The 17,993-nt window shown below is 50.0% G+C and overlaps 6 protein-coding genes across 6 annotated transcripts, besides 1 other annotated feature; 3 read left to right on the forward strand and 3 right to left on the reverse strand.

Moving 5' to 3' along the window:
- Positions 1 to 17,993: part of a sequence feature (contig 1.34 1319..177275(1)) that runs on past both edges of the window.
- ANIA_02145 (uncharacterized protein) lies at positions 45 to 1,575 on the reverse strand (the record flags this gene model as incomplete). Its single annotated transcript, XM_654657.1, has 2 exons — positions 45 to 1,104; positions 1,154 to 1,575. 2 exons carry the CDS (start codon positions 1,573 to 1,575, stop codon positions 45 to 47), a joined length of 1,482 nt encoding a protein of 493 aa, XP_659749.1.
- Positions 3,300 to 4,394, forward strand: ANIA_02146 (uncharacterized protein; the record flags this gene model as incomplete). The annotated part of the gene is made up of 2 exons (XM_654658.1): positions 3,300 to 3,337; positions 3,377 to 4,394. 2 exons carry the CDS (start codon positions 3,300 to 3,302, stop codon positions 4,392 to 4,394), a joined length of 1,056 nt encoding a protein of 351 aa, XP_659750.1.
- ANIA_02147 (protein rrp5) lies at positions 4,582 to 10,133 on the reverse strand (the record flags this gene model as incomplete). Its single annotated transcript, XM_654659.1, has 4 exons — positions 4,582 to 4,698; positions 4,795 to 5,124; positions 5,184 to 9,629; positions 9,684 to 10,133. The coding sequence occupies 4 exons, from the start codon at positions 10,131 to 10,133 to the stop codon at positions 4,582 to 4,584; spliced, it is 5,343 nt and encodes a 1,780-aa protein (XP_659751.1).
- ANIA_02148 (uncharacterized protein) lies at positions 10,478 to 12,978 on the forward strand. Its single transcript, XM_654660.2, has 3 exons — positions 10,478 to 11,150; positions 11,203 to 11,313; positions 11,363 to 12,978. Exons 1-3 carry the CDS (start codon positions 10,511 to 10,513, stop codon positions 12,763 to 12,765), a joined length of 2,154 nt encoding a protein of 717 aa, XP_659752.1. The 5' UTR covers positions 10,478 to 10,510; the 3' UTR covers positions 12,766 to 12,978.
- On the reverse strand, positions 13,075 to 15,193 carry ANIA_02149 (chaperonin-containing T-complex alpha subunit TCP1). The gene is made up of 6 exons (XM_050612972.1): positions 15,143 to 15,193; positions 15,025 to 15,072; positions 14,877 to 14,962; positions 14,719 to 14,823; positions 13,632 to 14,666; positions 13,075 to 13,579 (listed from the first exon to the last, which is right to left on the reverse strand). The coding sequence occupies exons 1-6, from the start codon at positions 15,183 to 15,185 to the stop codon at positions 13,190 to 13,192; spliced, it is 1,707 nt and encodes a 568-aa protein (XP_050468819.1). The 5' UTR covers positions 15,186 to 15,193; the 3' UTR covers positions 13,075 to 13,189.
- On the forward strand, positions 15,349 to 17,742 carry ANIA_02150 (proline--tRNA ligase). The gene is made up of 4 exons (XM_654662.2): positions 15,349 to 15,770; positions 15,829 to 15,998; positions 16,064 to 17,319; positions 17,386 to 17,742. The coding sequence occupies exons 1-4, from the start codon at positions 15,423 to 15,425 to the stop codon at positions 17,394 to 17,396; spliced, it is 1,785 nt and encodes a 594-aa protein (XP_659754.1). The 5' UTR covers positions 15,349 to 15,422; the 3' UTR covers positions 17,397 to 17,742.

Here is a 17,993-nt window from a genome sequence, read left to right on the forward strand (position 1 = left end):
TATCGCGAGAGGATATGTTCGTCGCTCTCTTTTTACAAACAGCATTATTGCCACCAGTCAAAAATGCTGGGCGTCCATTCTTTCTTTGTTGCGCTCACGAGATCGTCCACGTTGAGCAAATCGACGCCTTCGCGGGCTAAAACGCGCCATACATGGTTTCGCAGACTCCGTGGCCAGGATGGTGTTCCCCAGTATCGGACCTTGAGGCCTTGACGGTGAGCAGCCCTGATTTGGGATCTGATTGTTTGCACTTGGCGGTCTGTAAGGCGCAGCATCCATGGGATACCAACGGCTTTCTTAAAGGAGACCGAAGCATAATAGCTGTTAGTTGTGTTGAAGATATCGGGTTCAATGTCCCCATTAGAGTCTCCCAACAAGCCCACACCCGCATTATCAGCCCGTTCTTCCAGACGCTCTTGGGTCTCGATCCGGTCGACATTCTCCACTACTTGGTCGAGCGGCGCATCAAAGAAAATGTCACGATAAGTGGTACTTGCCGCGATTTTATTGAAAGGGGCATTTCCCGTGCCAACAACGGTAATGGGGCCGTTGATAACGTCGCTACCGTTGTAGTAGGTCAAGTAGCCACTTTCGCGGAGCGGCGTCAACTGTGCGTAAACATAGTCCCAAGTCTCCTCACCTTCTGTTTTGAAGTCAATGAGGAGGATTAATGTCTGTGAAGGATCGGTGTCGAAAACCCCATTCCGAGGTTGATCGATATCCGGATGGAAGTGGGTAATGGGATTCTGTCTGCGCAGTATGCTCAGTAATGGATCAATGTACATGTTTCGCAATGTACGGCTTGGCGTAAGAGCTGAGCGAGTATGGCCGACAAAGAGATCGTCGTCGAAAAGCCAGACATCTGCCTCCACACCTGTACACCCGGCCTCAAGAGCAGAATAAAGAGGCACACGGCGCCAATAATCATTATGTGAATGGCAGGAAACCGGGAAAACATCCCGTGAAATGTCCGTAGGCCAGCGAGTGATGTCCGATGGGTCAGCGCTTTGAGGCTGTCGCCAGTGATCCGCTACTCGATCGATCTCGTCAGGGAAGAACGAGATCACGATACCGCAAGCCAGCGAAAGAAACTGGAAAATACCCCTAGTAACTCATCAGCAAGTTCTAGTGCGGAGGCCGGCTGTGCACTTACAACATGGTGAGGAAAGCCACCACGCTATATAAAAGACAGCAGGATCGGGTAGGCGTTCGGAGCCATCGAGGGCGATGCTCAGAGTGCTTGGTGTGGAGAGGAAGTAAAGGAAGAGAAGATTCCAATGGCTTGTCTTTACCAGAAGCAGCAAACCTGGGTGAGACCGCAGCGATCCCGTGGGCCCATAGCGAGCCTGGTCTCCCTCTTTGCTGGTGTTTCTCCCGCGCTTCTTCCGAGTTTGAGCCGTACGCAGATTCCGGCACCTCACGGCAGCCAACAGTGGCAGTCTTATTGTCTGCTATTTTATTGCTGATACTTTCTTTGATATCCTGGTGAGTGCTGCTCGGCGGGGCTGGAAGTAGAGGGGCAAAGCATGGCTGAGAATAACGAGCAGGGGACGCAGGGGATGAAGAGGACGACATGACTAAGAATGGGCATTGGCGTAATAGCCATCAATACGCAGACACTATCCACCGGTTCTGATTCTGTTTAACACTATCTCGAGCAGAGGACGTGGAGCTATCTATTTATCCTTCCCAACATAGCGCAATCCGGGCACCGGGCCCTTCTTTCCCTCTTTATCGATAGACTACTGACCCGTGGTATTACATTTTCAGGCTCAGGTTCCAAAGCATGCACACAGGGAAAAGCAAAGGATTCGTCGCCCAAGCAAAGCATTTGGCCGGGGGAAATCAAAGACCCAGACTCTGGAGAGGATTCAAACGACCATGTGCTGCACCGCCTGCTCCTATTGGCCGCCATGGCTACCGTCTTAAGCCAAATCCAACCCCCCTTCAAGAGGATTTGCAAGCAATCAGTTTATCCACGGACCCTCTTGTTGATCATGTATCATCAGTCGGTGAAAAAGACCTCATATTCTAAAGACTTATGCAGATCCCTAGCCCAGGTCTACTATTTAGCGAGCAGGGACAGAATACCCGTCCGAACTCGCTCGCCACCCGCTGGAGAATCCATATTCGTTGCTGCGCTTCGGATGCTCGTTGACAGGAAGAACACCATTCCGGGCTTTTCAGTTGCTTCTAGACCGATTCGTCGTCAAAATAACAAGCCCCCTGAAGCCAGAGATCTCATTTAATCGAGTCTCGAACACATTCCTAACAACTAGGAACCGCTTTTCCATGATCGTCACGTCTCTCGCCTCGCTGGCGTTTTAGGCCCTCAAAAGACTGCGGGACTATACTCCGGACCTGGTTCGTCAGGACATGATGCTTGTTTGTCCCTTCCGCTCTGTGGGAAGTCTCGTCTGCAGTCAGGGAGGGTGTTTGCTAGAGTAACGTCTGTCTTTGACTACAGTAATAGATCACTCGCAAGACCTGGTTTTACTTTCAACATCCTATTCAACATCTTGAGCAACCGGGTCGGCTAGGGCTGAGGAAGGGTATTTTCAAAGTACACGGCGAGACAAGGTTCTGGCCGCCTAATGCCTACTACAAAGGCTAGAGTATCGGGAAACGGTCGGTCAAGCTCCAATGTCTGTATGGTGTAGATCGTCTCTAGGCAGATATATTTCGTCACTTACCGTTGAATAATGGCCTGGAAGCGAACCAAGCATTACAGCAGCAAGGCAGAAAGGCAGATCTGGATGGTTTGGCCAAGCAACCGTAGCACAACCAATTGCCGGCGATGCTGTTGAGCGCTTTGGGACTAAAGTAATCAAGTAGAGATCAAGATATTACCAAGTGATGATACCTCAGTAATGGACTAACGGTAAGTAAGTAGGCCGCGCTACACAACTGCCTAAAACTAGGCAGAAATGCAGGGATGGAGAAACTCTGCAAGCCTGCGAGTGCTACCATACATCCGATGGTGAACGTTATGCTACTTCCCGATTGTGGGCGCTGCTAATCGCAGCACCAATTTCATAATGAAAGCACCAAAAAAGAATTCTCCAAACAGCAAGAATTATTTGGCCATACTGATCCGTTCGCGATCAAAATTAGAGAAACAGTTTGACGTAGACAATTATATACAGCGATATACCGCGGCAGAATGGCTGGAAGCAGAAGCGGTAGGTCTGATAAGATCACGATAAGATAAGGCCCCTTATCAATGCGAAAAATTATCGCACTCCAGCTCAAGAAGATCCGACATTACCAGCTCGTCAACGATCAAGAGTCAACCCACAATGCCTCACAAACACAAACGCAGGCATAATGACGAAAGGTAAATATTCTCAACAATAGAAAGTGCAATATCTTACAGGTCCAACAACAGCGCCTACGACCTCCCCCCAACCTTAATCGCCAAATCCCTCCCCGCGCGAGACCCGTCAAAACCTACAGGCAAAGGCAAAGGTAAAGAGAAGGGAAAGCCGAACGCAAACCAGAAATCTCAGTCGAAAGATGGAAAAGTGTCCGCTAGGAAACAAAAAGCGGCTATTGCTGCAACGTCGAGAGGCAAATCTGCCTTGGATGATGATACACCACGCGCATTTCGGCAATTGTTGCAGTTTCAGGAGAGGAGACAAATTCAAAATAATAAGAAGCGGAGGCGCGATGAAAATAGCAGTGATGACAGCGACAACGACAGCGACAAGGGTACCGCCCCTGTCCCAGGCAAACCCAAGAACAAAAAGAAAACAAAGCAATCAACCACAACATCGACAGAGCCTGAAGAGTTAGAAAGGAAGACGGCTTCAAAAAACGCACCTAAAATCCTCCCCGGCGAGAAACTCTCCGACTTTGCCGCCCGCGTGGATCGCGAAATGCCTCTTTCTGACATGAAGCGCTCCAACCAACCAGCAACCCTTAAGGACCTTCCTAAGATTCGAGAGACGCGTACAACAAAGCACGAGAAGCGTCTGAAACGGCTACAAGCCCAATGGCGTGAAGACGAGGCTCGAATTAAGGAGCGCGAGGCGGCGGAGCGAGAGGAAAGAGAGGAAGAGATGGAGGAACAGTTGCAGCTTTGGAAAGAATGGGAGGCTGAAGCTGGGAAGAAAAAGAAGAAGAAAGGCGCTGCTGCTGATGATGATGGCCCTGATCCGTGGGCGAAGTTGAAGAAGAAAAGAGCGGCTGTGAATCCATTTGAGGTTGCGCAGGAGCCTCCCCAGCTGAAGAAGCCGAGAGAGGTGTTTAAAGTGCGCGGCGGCGCGAAAGTGGACGTTGCCAATGTGCCTTCTTCTGTGGGGAGTTTGAGGAGGCGTGAGGAGCTTGCGAGTGAGAGGAGGAATATTGTTGAGGAGTATCGGCGCCTGATGGCAGAGAAGAGGGGGGCATAATATTGATACCCAGGATTACTCTATATCTACGTATCAAAATCAATAAACCTAGAGGCAATAGAAATGTGGAATGGCTTTTGCATTTCACCTTCTATGAAGAAAGAATTCCAGGCTATTGATGTTTTTATATACAGTACAGACCGACCCAAAGAAACACCATGATCATCAAGAAACATTATGCAGGATATTATTCCTGCTGCAGGGACTTGACATACTCCGCAGCCTTGGCCTTAATCTCCTCGACCGTTTTCTCATCACCCTTCTTCTCCTCAAAATCAAGCCATTTCTTGAAGAAGAAGCGCGCCTGTTTAGGTTTAAGTTTCTTACCCTCTTCAATTGCCAAGCCACCACCTTTCTTCACTTCCTTGATACCAAGGACGCGCTCAAACAAACGGCGTACCTGCTCAACGTCGCCGTTTTTGATTTCCAAATCCAGAAGGACGTTCCAAAGATCAACACGCTTGGGGAAAGAGGAGAGTAGGCCCTCGAAGACGGTGCGGCCACGTTCAACGTCGCCATTGGGAGAGCGGAATTCGAGCTGTGCGAATTTGGATGTGGTTTCGACGTGCGTATTCTTGGGGAGGGATTGGAGGGCGCGGGAAAGGAGGCCACGACCGCGGTCTGGGGCAGCCATAGTGTCGTACAGGAAGGTGGCGTAGTTGATAAAGAACTTGGGGGAATTGGGGAAGACCTTCTTCTTGAGAGCTGTCTTGAAGAGCTCGTCTGCTTTCTATAGCTGGGCTGTTAGCGTTGCTCGGAAAGGGGTAAGGGACATCAGGAGATTCTTACCTCGTTCTTGCCGGACTGTATGTAGATGCTGGTCAACCGTTCATAGATCTCCTGCGTATCATTGTATTGGCAAGCACGCTTAAAGACTTCCTCAAGGGTGTCATCGTCGCCGTATGTGTTCTCCAGGTTCAGCATAGCCACCCAGATGTTTAGCTTCTCTGTGTCTTGGCCAATGGTAATGGTACGGAGAGCACGTTCGGCAATCTCCCTGGCCTTCTCGACCTCGCCCAGCTCGAGCTGGAATGCCATGTATTTCAGCCAAAGAAGCGAAGAGTTAGGCTCACCGAGCAGGAGTCGTTCGTAGTCGGCTACGGACTGTGGCCCGTTAGCATCGAGCTCCCCTGTACGGTCAACCAGGATTTCAGGCTGTCGGTGCTTTCTCTTCTTCTGTATGCCCTTGTCCTCATCATCAGAATCGGATTGCATGGCCTCATCTTCATCGTCCTGTGTGTTGCCATTCCAATCGAAACCAACGGCACCAAGGCCACCCTTTCGAATCTTATTCGTAGGTTCATCAACAACAGCATCACCCTCTTCTTCCTCTTCACTCTCCTCACTTCCACTTTCATCTTCAAGATCCATTCCGCCCATGGACACATCACTGTCGTCATCCTCATCGCTTTCGCCAGATTCTTCAAGCTCAACACCGCCAAAACTGTCAAGACTGACTCCGTCGGAATCACTATCTTCATTTCCGCTGCTCTCATCCTCGGCATCGTCATTGAAGTATGAAGCTTTGAGCCCGAAAGAGATCTTTCCCTGGTCACGATCCACCTTAAGAACTTTTGCCTTGACGGCATCTCCTTCCTCGTACAGGGTCCTCGCATCTTCCACGCGAGTATCCGCCATTTCGGTGCGATGGCAAAGCCCACTGACATTGGAGGAGCCGTCAATGACAATGAAAGCACCGAACTGCTCCACTTTACGAACTTTTCCAGTCACGATTTGGCCAGGCTTGAGGTCATAAAGTGTTATAGGAGCCTTGTAGCTTGGATCAAGAACAGAGTCCTTAAGACTCATCTGAAGCTTTTTGTTCTCCGGGTCCACCAGGGTTACTCGTCCTTTGACGAGCTGACCAACCTGGAACGAATCTTTCCACTCTTTCAAATAGGAGTCCGACAGGTCCGAAATGCGAATAAAAGCGACGATATTGTGACCAACGGTCACAAACAGCCCACCATCGGAAACTTGTCGAACGAAGCCGCGGATGATATCGTTGACTTTAACCTGCTCCATGGAGGTAATCTCTGGATCCTGAACGGGAAGAGATGAGCTCAGGACCTTTGATGGCCGCAAAGAGAGGTGAATCTTCCGATTGGCTTTGTCAACACCAATGATACATGAGCGGACGACTTCGTTCTTGTGGTAGGCGTGGGGATCAGCCTTTGAGAAGTCGTCTGCCATGTTAATCAGGTCAACAGCACCGACTAGTGTATTGTTGAGTTGCATGATGACCTGCTTGTCCGTAACGCGCGTCACTCTGGTAGGTAGAACCATGCCAACAGACAGATCATCAAATGTGAGGCTTTCAGACCGTTCTCTGGCTGAGAGATCAATGTGGCCCTTCTCAGCGTCGACCCCAGTGACGCGGAACTTCAATGCACAACCGATTGGATATTGCTTTTCTATATCTGCGAGAAGAGATATATCGTCCGATGCGTCGATGAAGCGCAACCGTCCTCGAACATTAGGGGACAGACTGACCCAGAAGAAATCATTGCTAACATTGTTGACAAAACCGAATGATGATGAACCAGCTTGCACCTGGTCAATGGTTAACGGCGTAGCGTTGTCTGCTTTGACGAACTTAGGCTTCATGGAAAGCTCATACACGTTGAACTTGCCCGTGCGGTGACTGATAGGAAGATATGTGTAACTGCGAGCATCGTGCAGACCCAACACCTTTGCGGTTATGACCTGGCCGGGACGAAAGTGCTTTAATGGCTGTTTCTTGTCACTGATATCTTCCCAACTGTCAAACACTTCGGAGACATCAATACGGCCCTGGACGTTGTCGGCAAGTTTTACATTGATTTGGGTACCCTTAACTGAATTAATCTTGCACTTCAGAACTCGACCGACAGTGATATCTGACTTGGCCTTCAGGGTCTCGTCGACTGGATTGGCAAGGGATTCATCACCGGCGGCTGCAGTTTCCTTTGCAGATTTCTTCGTAGACTCCTTCTTAGGGCCAGCATGTGTCGCTTCCGCAGGATCCATGCTCAGGATGAAGCGCCGGAAATCGGTGTCGAGGGAGTGCACAGTCGCAGAGACCACCTGGAAGTTAGCTTTTCCGAACTCAGATTTATTCGAATCCTCCGAGCCGACAAGTCGTCTGGGAACAAGACCAATAAGTCCTCCAAGGAATTGCACAAACAGTCCAGTAGGCGTAATGTTCCTGATAAAACCAGTCACTTCGGCGCCCTCTCGGAGATCTTCGAATGTGCTCGGCATATTCCCTTCTTTGGTAGCCTTCTTGAGACTTGCTCGATTGGTGACGTGAATGAGGCGATGAGCACGGTGGACGTCGAGGACTACGAGCTCGTTGAGTTTCTGGCCCACTCGGATTTTGGAAAGAGTTGAGGAGCGTTTAGAAGCTGATCCATCGGCTACCTGACCTACACCCAGCCGAGCCACAAGACCGCCGAGATCCTCTAACCTCAGAAGAACGTAGTCGTCAGACTTCTCGAAGACTGTACCTGTTACGGACTGCCCAGGCTGAATAGTCTTAAAGGCCGTTCTGTAACTATCGGCAAGCAATGACTGATCTCTGCAGGACACTGAGAGTTTGCCCTGAGATGCATCAACGTTCAAAGCATGAACATTAACAACTTGACCAAGTTTGAAGTGTTGAGAAGGATCCTTGATGTAAGCTTCACTCATTTCTGATACGGAAAGCCAGCCACGAACGTTGCCGTAGAACTGAACCACAGCACCATTTGGCAAAATATTGATAATAGTTCCTGGGGATTGAGCTCCAGGAAGGATGTCTCTGTAGTCTTTCCAGACGGCAGCTTCAGTATTCAATAAACTCTTCTTTAGAGTCAAGCGGACTTCGCGCTTCTCAAGATTAACCGACAAGACTCTCGCGGTGATCGATAACCCTTCGCGGAATTTCTTTTCAGGAAATTGCAACCGTGTATCCGCAAAGTGCACCGAGGGAATGAATCCTGTAATGCCATCGGTCAAGGAAACAATCAGGCCAGTAACGCCTGATTCTCCAACCAGAACTTTGGTGATGGTTACCTTGACCACTGCACCAAGGGTGACATCCTCTAGGCGAAGGAAAGGCTGGTTAATGACTTTTCTCTCGAAAGACAATGAGTAGAGGTTATCGATGGCGCTATAGCCGACAACTCTTGCCTCGTGGGTCGTGCCGACTTTAAAAGGTCCATGGTCAGAAGAGATTGTTTCCACTTGCCCATCCGCAAGTCTCGAAACATGGACGAAGCCCATATGCTTGGTTGACCCGATTTTGACGTAAACACCAAGACCTGGATCGACATTCACTATTGTGGCCTCGGGTATCACGGCCGAGATGGCAGGCGCATCATCGGAGGAATTCGGCCCATGACCTTCAGCCGAGAATTTCTGAACATGATCAAGCATCGAGAAACCAATCTTGTAGGGTTCTGAGCCAGGGAATGTGCACGAAATACGGCCCTTGATCTTAGCACCATTATGATACTTCTTCGTCAGATCAGTCTTGCCTGTGGCGCCACCAGAGTGCACTAAGTCGACAGTGGTGTCTAGCATGCCCATAATCTTTCCGATCATTCCAGTTGATGATACATCCGTCAGGAGGATCTCTGCTGCAACACCGGGAACGAAGGAATTGATAGTAGGTGCTACACTAAGGAAATGCGACTTCTTGATCGATCCGGAAGACTGGAGGTTGGCAGATAACTTGATCACGTTGCCATTGGCGTTTTGGCCTGTGACCATGCACAGAAAGACAGAACCTTCCTTAATCGTAGAATAGTCCGTCCTAGGATCGATTTCTTTGGACGACATGAAACCTCTGACATCGGTGCCTTCAATGCCTAGATCCATGACCAATCCGTGGTCTTCTACACTGACAACGGATGCTTGGACGGCAGCGTTGACAACCAAATCAGTTTTCTGAAGGCCTGTGTTCGCGGACCGTGGATCGATCGAAAGCTCAATACGCTTCTTGCTCTTCGAACTGGCGTCGGCCGACTTGTTCCCGACAGATACGACGTAGGTCCGTAGATATTGACCAAGGTAGAAGTAGTCGTGCAAATCAAATTCTTCCTCATCCGAGTCTTCGTCTTCCTCTAGCATCTTCTCAATCTTACTCTCGAGCGTCTTTGACACGGACGTTAGAGGGACATAACCTGTAAGGTTGTTCGGGAGCGAGATTCCAATGTTATGAGCATTTATACTTGAAACTTGTCCTAGAATCAAGGCCCCCGGGACCAGGCGCTGACTTAGTTAGCAAGCAGTCGACAAAACTTCACAGCGAAAGAACAATCGTACTTTAAAACTCAAGCCTTCAATTCGAACACCCTTCTTCTCACGCTTATCCTGCTTCGCATCCTTCTTACCCTTTCCTTTTCGTTTCTGCGATTTCTTGGCGGGTGTTGATGCATCTTCGTCTGCGTCTTCCATATCTGTATCGTCTTCAAAAGCTTCATCCTCGTCTTTGGAAGGTTTCTTAGTACCGCTCTTTTGCTCAAAGAGAACATCCTTTGTCGCTTTAATGTGAATTTGCTTTCGTTCAAGGGGCGTCAAGACACTTCCACCACCTCGAGGGAAAGACGGTTCGTCGTCTCGCAATACCGTGAGCTCAGAAGCTTTCGGCGCAGAGCCCGCCGTCGAGCTCTTGCCGTCTGTCTTGTGCTCTTCGGTTCCCACGCGCACACGTTTCTGAGGATTGCGAGTTGATGACTCCTCGGCAGTATTGCCCTTGCGCTTAATGGGAGCCATTTTGTGTATTGAATGAAAGCGTATTCGCTCTCACTCTATGTGCTATAGCAAATCTGGACTGCGGGAGAAAAATAAAAATTTGGATAATTGCCGGCCGGCACAAAGTGACCGCCTTCCCAATACTCACTCTGTATGGACCGAGCTCCCACTTTAAGTGAAAGTCTCACCGCCTACCCATGCTGGAAATTTCGCGTCAGACACAAGCACGTCCACGTCCACGTCGCGAGCAGGAAACGAGTCTCGCGAATGTTGCTTGGTGGATTCTCAGCTCCACCATGCCTCGATTCTCCTCTTTTGCCTAAGCTCCCCTCCAAACGATACCCTTATCCTTGCGAATGTATAATGTCGTTGTATGATTGTTTTGTTTATGGGACACAATGACTCGCAGTCATGATCTCCCCGAGGTATCACGATCTGAGCCAACTTTCCTTTCACCATCTCAGGAAATTCCTTCGTCTCCGCCTTCGATAGCCTCTGATGTTGGCTTACGTCGCAAGCCGAAGAAGCCTCCTCCAGTCACTCCTCGGTCCTTCAGACGCTTTTTCACTCCTCGTTCATTGCAGGATAGCAGTCTTGGAAATGCTGTCAGGACCAGTCGCCAAGCCCTTATGGCCCTCAGTTCTCCGGCAGTCAACCGGCTGGGACCTGCATTTACGAGGACACTGAAGGCTGCGATGAGCATACCAGAGCCTACAGATCATTTTCAAACACCAAGCAAAAAACGGAAGTTGTCAGTCTCGTCCGTTGTGTCTCCCCTTCAATCATCACCAACACGCAGAATCCGTGTTCGGGGATTGTTAGACGATGACGAGGAGGTCGAGGTCCCTGTAAAAGACATTCATGTCGGTGCTGGAATCCGGGTGAACGAAGCCAAGCCCGCACCACCAATTAAACCCTCCACCAAGGTCTCCCCGGTGCGTCGATCCAAGGCTCTGCAGACGTCTGGGGCGCTGTTTATGCGCAGCGTCATGGGAACCCGAGCCAGTCGAGTGACCATGCGAGCAAATTCCGGCACTGGTTTGTAAAAATCCGCTCTGAATATATATGCTGTTTGCTCACTTTGCTCTAGGCTGGCAAGACCTAACATCGACCTTCTACTCCCGAGCTGATGATGCTCATACTTGCACAAGCTCGTCAGGCGATCGCCTTGCACTCCCGTTTTGCACTGCAGCATGCAATAGTACGTCACAGTTTTTTGTTGGATGGAAACACACTAACCACTAGTGTAGCCAATACACTCGTTGCGATAGGCGATGAGGAAGGTGGCATTCGATTGCTAGATTCAGCAAAAAACGATAAAATTGGGTTCTCGAAATCATACCTAACGTTTCGCCCACATGCCAACGCCATTATGGACTTGGATTTCTCGTCGGATGATATGCTGCTAGCAACGGCATCAGGTGACCAAACAGCTATTGTGATTGACATGGCTACTCAAAAACCTGTGTATTGCTTGTCAAACCACGTGTCGTCCCTGAAGCAGGTGAAGTTCCAGCCAGCAGCCAATGATAAGGTCCTCGCCACGTGCAGCCGAGATGGAAATGTGAATATCTGGGATTTGCGCTGTAAGGGTTTCGAGAGACCTTCTCTACAAGTGCAATGTTCTCTCGAATCTGAATCTGAATTTGAACCTGCCATATCCTCAAAGATGACCTACCCACAGGTCTTAAATACGGTCCACGGTGCTCATGCTTGGATGCCTCAGATAATGACTCCAGAAAAAACTGAGCCTCAGGTGGCTCGTTCCGATATCACAGTAACGTCGCTTGCATTTCTTCCGCCTGGCCGCGAGAATCTTTTTGTGACTGCGTCCGAAGCCAATGCTTGTGTGCGGTTGTGGGATCTGCGCACAGCACACAGCAATCGTCGTGGCCGCCCTGCTCTTCCTCTTTCGACGACTCGAGAGCCAGATAGCCATATCAAATACCGCCGGTTCGGGGTCACCTCCATAGCTTTAGGCGGCGATGGCTCACGATTATATTCGCTTTGCCGGGACGGGACGGTGTACGCCTATTCCACTTCTCATCTAGTCCTTGGCCACGCCCCCGAACTTTCGTTGCACAATGACCGTCCACGGCGCTCGGGCGGGTCTGATAAAGACGGCCTCGGACCTCTGTATGGCTTTCGTCACCCGCGTCTTCGGGTTTCCTCATTCTATGTCAAGATCGGTGTCCGCAAGGCTTCTGGGGACAAACCAGAGATGTTGGCAGTTGGCAGCGGCGAGCCTTGTGCTGTCATATTTCCTACGGACGAGAGGTTCCTAGACCCTTCGACACAACGGCTGGCTACTCAACCAGATCAATCCCCATCAATCCCGTCAACACCTTTGTTTTCCACTCGCTCTGGTCTGCGCCGTACCAATTCAAACATTGGGTTATCACAACGCCTGGAGGACACGATCCCAATTTATCATACTGGCACACCTTTGATCGAAGGCCACAAGAAAGAAGTCTCTGGTGTGACGTGGACAGTTGATGGCGAGCTCGTCACTGTGAGTGATGACTACAGCGCTAGATGCTGGCGTGAGGGTCCTGATGCAAGGGACCTACGCGTAGGCGGAGAGACAGAGGGCCGCAGGTGGCGATGCGGCTGGGCTGATACGAAAGACTCTTATGAAGACGAAGATGAATGATTCTCGTGAATGCTTTATCTATCCCATCATCTTGCACCTGTTTACCCGTTTGTTTTTTCCACATGCGTGATCCCGGGTCTGTCTGTTTCTAATTGCGAGCATTTGGCGGCGTTGATAGCATGAACTCTTTCTTTCCCATTAGCGGGTGTTAGTTTATTGTTTAGAGGCTTGCAATACCCATTTCTAGCAGTGACTTTGCATAGAACAGGGTGTCTGCATATGGACAAAAGAAATTTAAGTTTCAATTCACAGGAACATTTTCTCCATGTAGCTTGCCCTGCACATATGCTGGATCATCAGCGTAAGATTCTACAGGCATTGAACGTCGAGATGGTTGTATGCTGGTACTAGATCCTATTATACTTTTATCTAAATCCGTACATGCAGAGATAGGAAGATCTCACGTCCAAGAGAAAATATTACTTTAGTGGTCGTGGCCATGTCCATCATCTTCCTTGCGTTCGGGGTCCAGCTTGATCATAGTGTCAATGCGCATGATGGCAATGCAAGCCTCAACCGCACTCTTAAGCTGCTTGAGCTTACCCATGCTAGGCTCCAAGACACCAGCCTTGAGGCAGTCGTGGACACGGCCCTTTGTCAAGTCAAGACCATAGTTTCGGTATTCCTTCTTCTTAGCGACGGCCTTCTCTTTCTCATTAGCTTCGCCTTCCTGGACGCGCTGAGACAAGGCGTGTCTCTTGCGGAGTTGTGCGACAAGCTCGGAAGAGTCTTTCGCTGCGTTGACGGCTAGAGTCTTGGGAACGATAAGGAGGGATTGAGCAAATTCGCCAATAGCCAATTGCTCGCGGGAGCCCTATAGGGTTTTGTCAGAATGAATGAGAACTGGCGGGGGCCATATTACGTACCACTGTGACGGCGAACTCTTCAAGGTACATGTGAAGAGCTGTCTCGACAGCACCGCCTCCGGGAACAATGCTACCGCTTTCCAATGTTCGCTTAACGGCGCAGAGGGAGTCGTGGACTGAACGCTCCATTTCATCTAAGCTGAAATCATTGGGGCCTCGCAGGATGATGGACGCTGAAGTGTGAACCTTGGTACCCTTGACGAGGATGCATTCGTCGTCGGATATCCGCTCCTGAACAACCTCATCTGCGTGACCCAGGTAGGAGGCCTCAAATTTCTCATCGCCGTTCAGATCGGAGAGCGTGCTCACCAACGTAGCTCCAGTAGCCTTCGCGATACGTCTTAAGTCTTCCTTCTTGCATCTCCGGACAGCCATGGCACCCTTCTCAACGAAGAGCTTGAGAACCATGTCATCAATGCCCTTGGTAGTGAGGATAACGTTGGCTCCAGACTTGAGAATCTTCTCCACACGTTCAATAACAATGCCGGATTCCCTTTCACGGATCTTTTCCAGCTGGTCAGGATCGTCAACTGTGATTTGAACGCCGAGCTTCATTCTCTCCTTCTGCAGGTTCATGTCAAGGCAGGCTATCTTCGCGTCTGTTATCCTAGTCTTCATGGCTTGGGAGGCAACGGTGCAGTTGAGAGCATAGCCGTTAACAAGGACTGACTCTGTTCCACTCTTCCCATGGGCCTTAAGCAGATTGACTGCCTTGACGGGGTATTTGACTTCGTTCTTCTGGTTTGTGGTCTTGACCAGCAGCATTGCATCGACGCACAAGTTCGCAAAGAAGTCGGCATCAGCCCCGATGATCTTGCTAGACATGGACGTTTTGGCAATGTTAACCAAGCTGTCCTTGCCCAAATGGTCAACCTTCGTGGCGATGTTCTCATTCATATATTTCACAGCCTCCCGAAGCGCTAGTCTGTATCCGTTGATGATAGTTGTGGGGTGAATGCGATTCTTCATCAATTCGTTTCCTCGTCGGAGGAGTTCTGCGGCAATGAGGACGACGGAAGTGGTACCGTCACCGACCTGGAAGATTCAGCACAAGTGCTTTGATACATTAATTATGGACGGTACGCACCTCCCTATCCTGTTGTTGGGCTAGATCCACAAGAATTTTGCCAGCAGGATGCTCGATATCCAACAGGCTCAAAATAGTGGCGCCATCGTTTGTAACCGTGACATCCTAGCACTCGTTAAAGGTATAGCCATAGATTGCGGGGTCCGTAACAAGCATACACCGATCTCGTCGACCATCATCTTGTCCAGGCCTGAGGGGCCGAAAGAGCTCTTGACTACATTTGCAATCGCTTGGGTCGCAAGGACTATAATTCGTCAGGGGCGGACCAACATAAGATGATACGACGCAGATTTCGACTCGACATACCGCACTGGTCTCGAACATCGGCACCAGTGATTTTCTGGCCTCCTAGAACTGTGTGCTTTGGTTAGTCTGATCGTCGAAGAAGACAGCAAACTCTGCCACGCAGGTGGATGGGACTCACAGAGAGTGTCCGCGTTACGCGGCGCCTCGAAAATGCCTGCCATGTTTATACGTATGCTGTGTGAGCGAATGTCAAGCTCCGACAGCTGCTTTTCTGGGGGGTTGAATGGGCTGCGCTAAGCAAAAGATTCTGCCAGGCGGGCGGTGACAATATTTCGATATCCCACTTGATTTCCCCCTCAATGAGTCAAATCCTCCACGAGACCCCGGACTGCCTTTCCTTTCTTTAGAATTCACGTTTCCAGGTCGATATTCGAGGTTTCGATACGGTCCCAACTAAAATGGCCAGCCAAGCTCCTGCCGACAACGCGAGTGTCCCCCAGGAACTGCCTGACCGCACTCAGAACCCCGCTGGGGAGGCTCCTCAGGCCGAAGTCTCGAAGAACGCCGCAAAAAAGGCCGCCAAACAAGCTGAGATGGCGGCTAAAAAGGCTGAGAAGGCCGCAAAGGCTGGAAAGTCTGAGAAGGGTCAAAAGCCCGCTGGCAAGGGACCGAAGGCAAACCCCGATAAGGCTTTGATTGGTATCGATGTGGGCAAGGACGTGGACTTCCCAGGCTGGTATCAGCAAGTCCTCACCAAGGGTGATATGCTCGACTACTACGATGTCTCTGGCTGTTATATTCTGAAGGTGAGAATTGGTAATGTTATTTTCTGCCAAAGAGAAGTTTACTAATACCAACGGCTAGCCTGCCTCGTACTCTATCTGGGAGGAGATTCAACAATGGTTCAACCAGCGCATCAAGAAAATCGGCGTCAAGAACTGTTCTTTCCCTCTATTTGTGTCAGAGGATGTTCTGCAGAGAGAGAAGGATCACATAGAGGGCTTCGCTGCTGAAGTCGCTTGGGTGACACATGCGTATGGAATAGCCCTATCTTAGTCTGCTCCCAGATGATGCTGATGTTTTATCCTCCGTTTTGCAGTGGCTCCACCCCGCTTGAAAAGAAGATTGCCATCCGTCCCACCTCGGAAACCGTCATGTACCCCTACTATGCTAAGTGGATCCGGAGTCACCGAGACCTCCCCCTCAAGCTCAACCAGTGGAACTCCGTCGTCCGATGGGAGTTCAAGCACCCTCAGCCATTCCTCAGAACTCGAGAGTTCTTGTGGCAGGAAGGACACACGGCGCATCTAACTAAAGAAGCTGCTCACGAGGAAGTTATGTACATTCTTGACCTCTATGCGCAAATTTACGAGGAACTCCTGGCTGTTCCTGTTGTGAAGGGTCAGAAGACGGAGAAAGAAAAGTTTGCTGGTGGTCTCTACACCACGACTGTGGAAGGATATATCCCTGCTACAGGTCGTGGTATCCAGGGCGGTACATCTCACGGTCTCGGTCAGAACTTCAGCAAAATGTTCAATATCACCGTGGAAGACCCATCAGCGAAGGGCGACGAAAAGAAGCCGCCTCTCCACGTTTGGCAAAACTCGTGGGGTCTGTCTACCCGCACTTTGGGTGTTATGGTCATGATCCACAGTGATGACAACGGATTGGTTCTTCCTCCCCGTGTTGCTGAAAACCAGGTCGTCGTCGTCCCTGTCGGAATCACTGCTAAGCTCACGGAAGAAGACCGTGCTAAGCTCTACGCTGAGGTCGACAAAATTACCGAGACTCTCACTGCCGCTGGTGTCCGCGCTATCAGCGACAAGCGTGAGGGATACTCTCCTGGTTGGAAGTTCAACGAGTGGGAGCTCCGTGGCGTTCCTCTGCGAATCGAGTTTGGCCCTGGCGAGTCTGCAGGCAATTTTGTCTCCACTGCCCGTCGTGATATTCCAGGCAAGGATGGCAAGGGCACAATCCCCATCCCTGAACTTTCCACAGCCGTTCCCGCTCTTCTTGATACAATCCACAAGGACATGTTCAAGCGCGCCGATGACCAGTATCGTACACACCGCAAGCTCATCACCAACTGGGACGACTTCACCCCCGCCCTTAACGACAAGAATATCTGCATCATTCCCCACTGTCTCACTGAGGAATGTGAGGATCAAATTAAGGAAATGAGCGCCCGCAAGGCTGAGGAGGATTCCGGCGTGGCTCAAGACTCTCGTGCTCCTAGCATGGGGGCCAAGTCCCTCTGCATTCCCTTCGACCAGCCCGAGGGAATTGTCCCCGGCGAGACTAAGTGCACTAACCCTAAGTGCACCCGATTTGCCGAAAAGTGGTGCATGTTTGGCCGTAAGTTCAGCACCATTATCAATCGATAAATAGAGACACAAGTACTGACCGCGCCCCCTTCAACAGGTTCCTACTAAGCAAAGCGCCTTGCCCTGAAGCCTGGCAAATCAATATCACCCCCGCCAAGTCGGCGGTTCGGTCTCTACGAACGACTCTCACGACTCTAACGTCACGTCACCCTTAACGCCGATTCTTTCAAGCATAGCATTGCTTTGCTTGTAGTCCGGTAATGATGACCCTCTTCTGTTTTATATTTCAAATCCTTTTAAAGGTCTAGAAAAATCTTGTGTCTAGCAGGCCTTTCATAGTTAAACTGAGGCTGTGGTAGGCGCCTGGGGTTTGCAAGAGGCATTTTCTGTGACTGTTTTTTTTTGGTCGTCTGAATAATTAAGCAATTAGCATCATATTGCGTCGTATCGTATACATCTCTGACTTGCTGAACTTACACAAATACCCTTAGTGTCCTGGCTTCTACTATTCCAGGTTAAATCTGATCATCGCAGACCAATGCTCGAAAGCAGTATATATATATATATAGATTTTGCTAATATTGGCTTAGAAATGAGATGTACTCTGCCCCTGTTTTTGTGCGCAAGCGGAATATATTACCTTTGGGTATAAAGCATATAGAAAAAAAAACCAATAGTCGCTCATTCTGCGCGGTAATGTATGGA

Source organism: Aspergillus nidulans, chromosome VII, assembly GCF_000011425.1.
Source record: "Aspergillus nidulans FGSC A4 chromosome VII".
NCBI lineage: Eukaryota > Fungi > Ascomycota > Eurotiomycetes > Eurotiales > Aspergillaceae > Aspergillus > Aspergillus nidulans.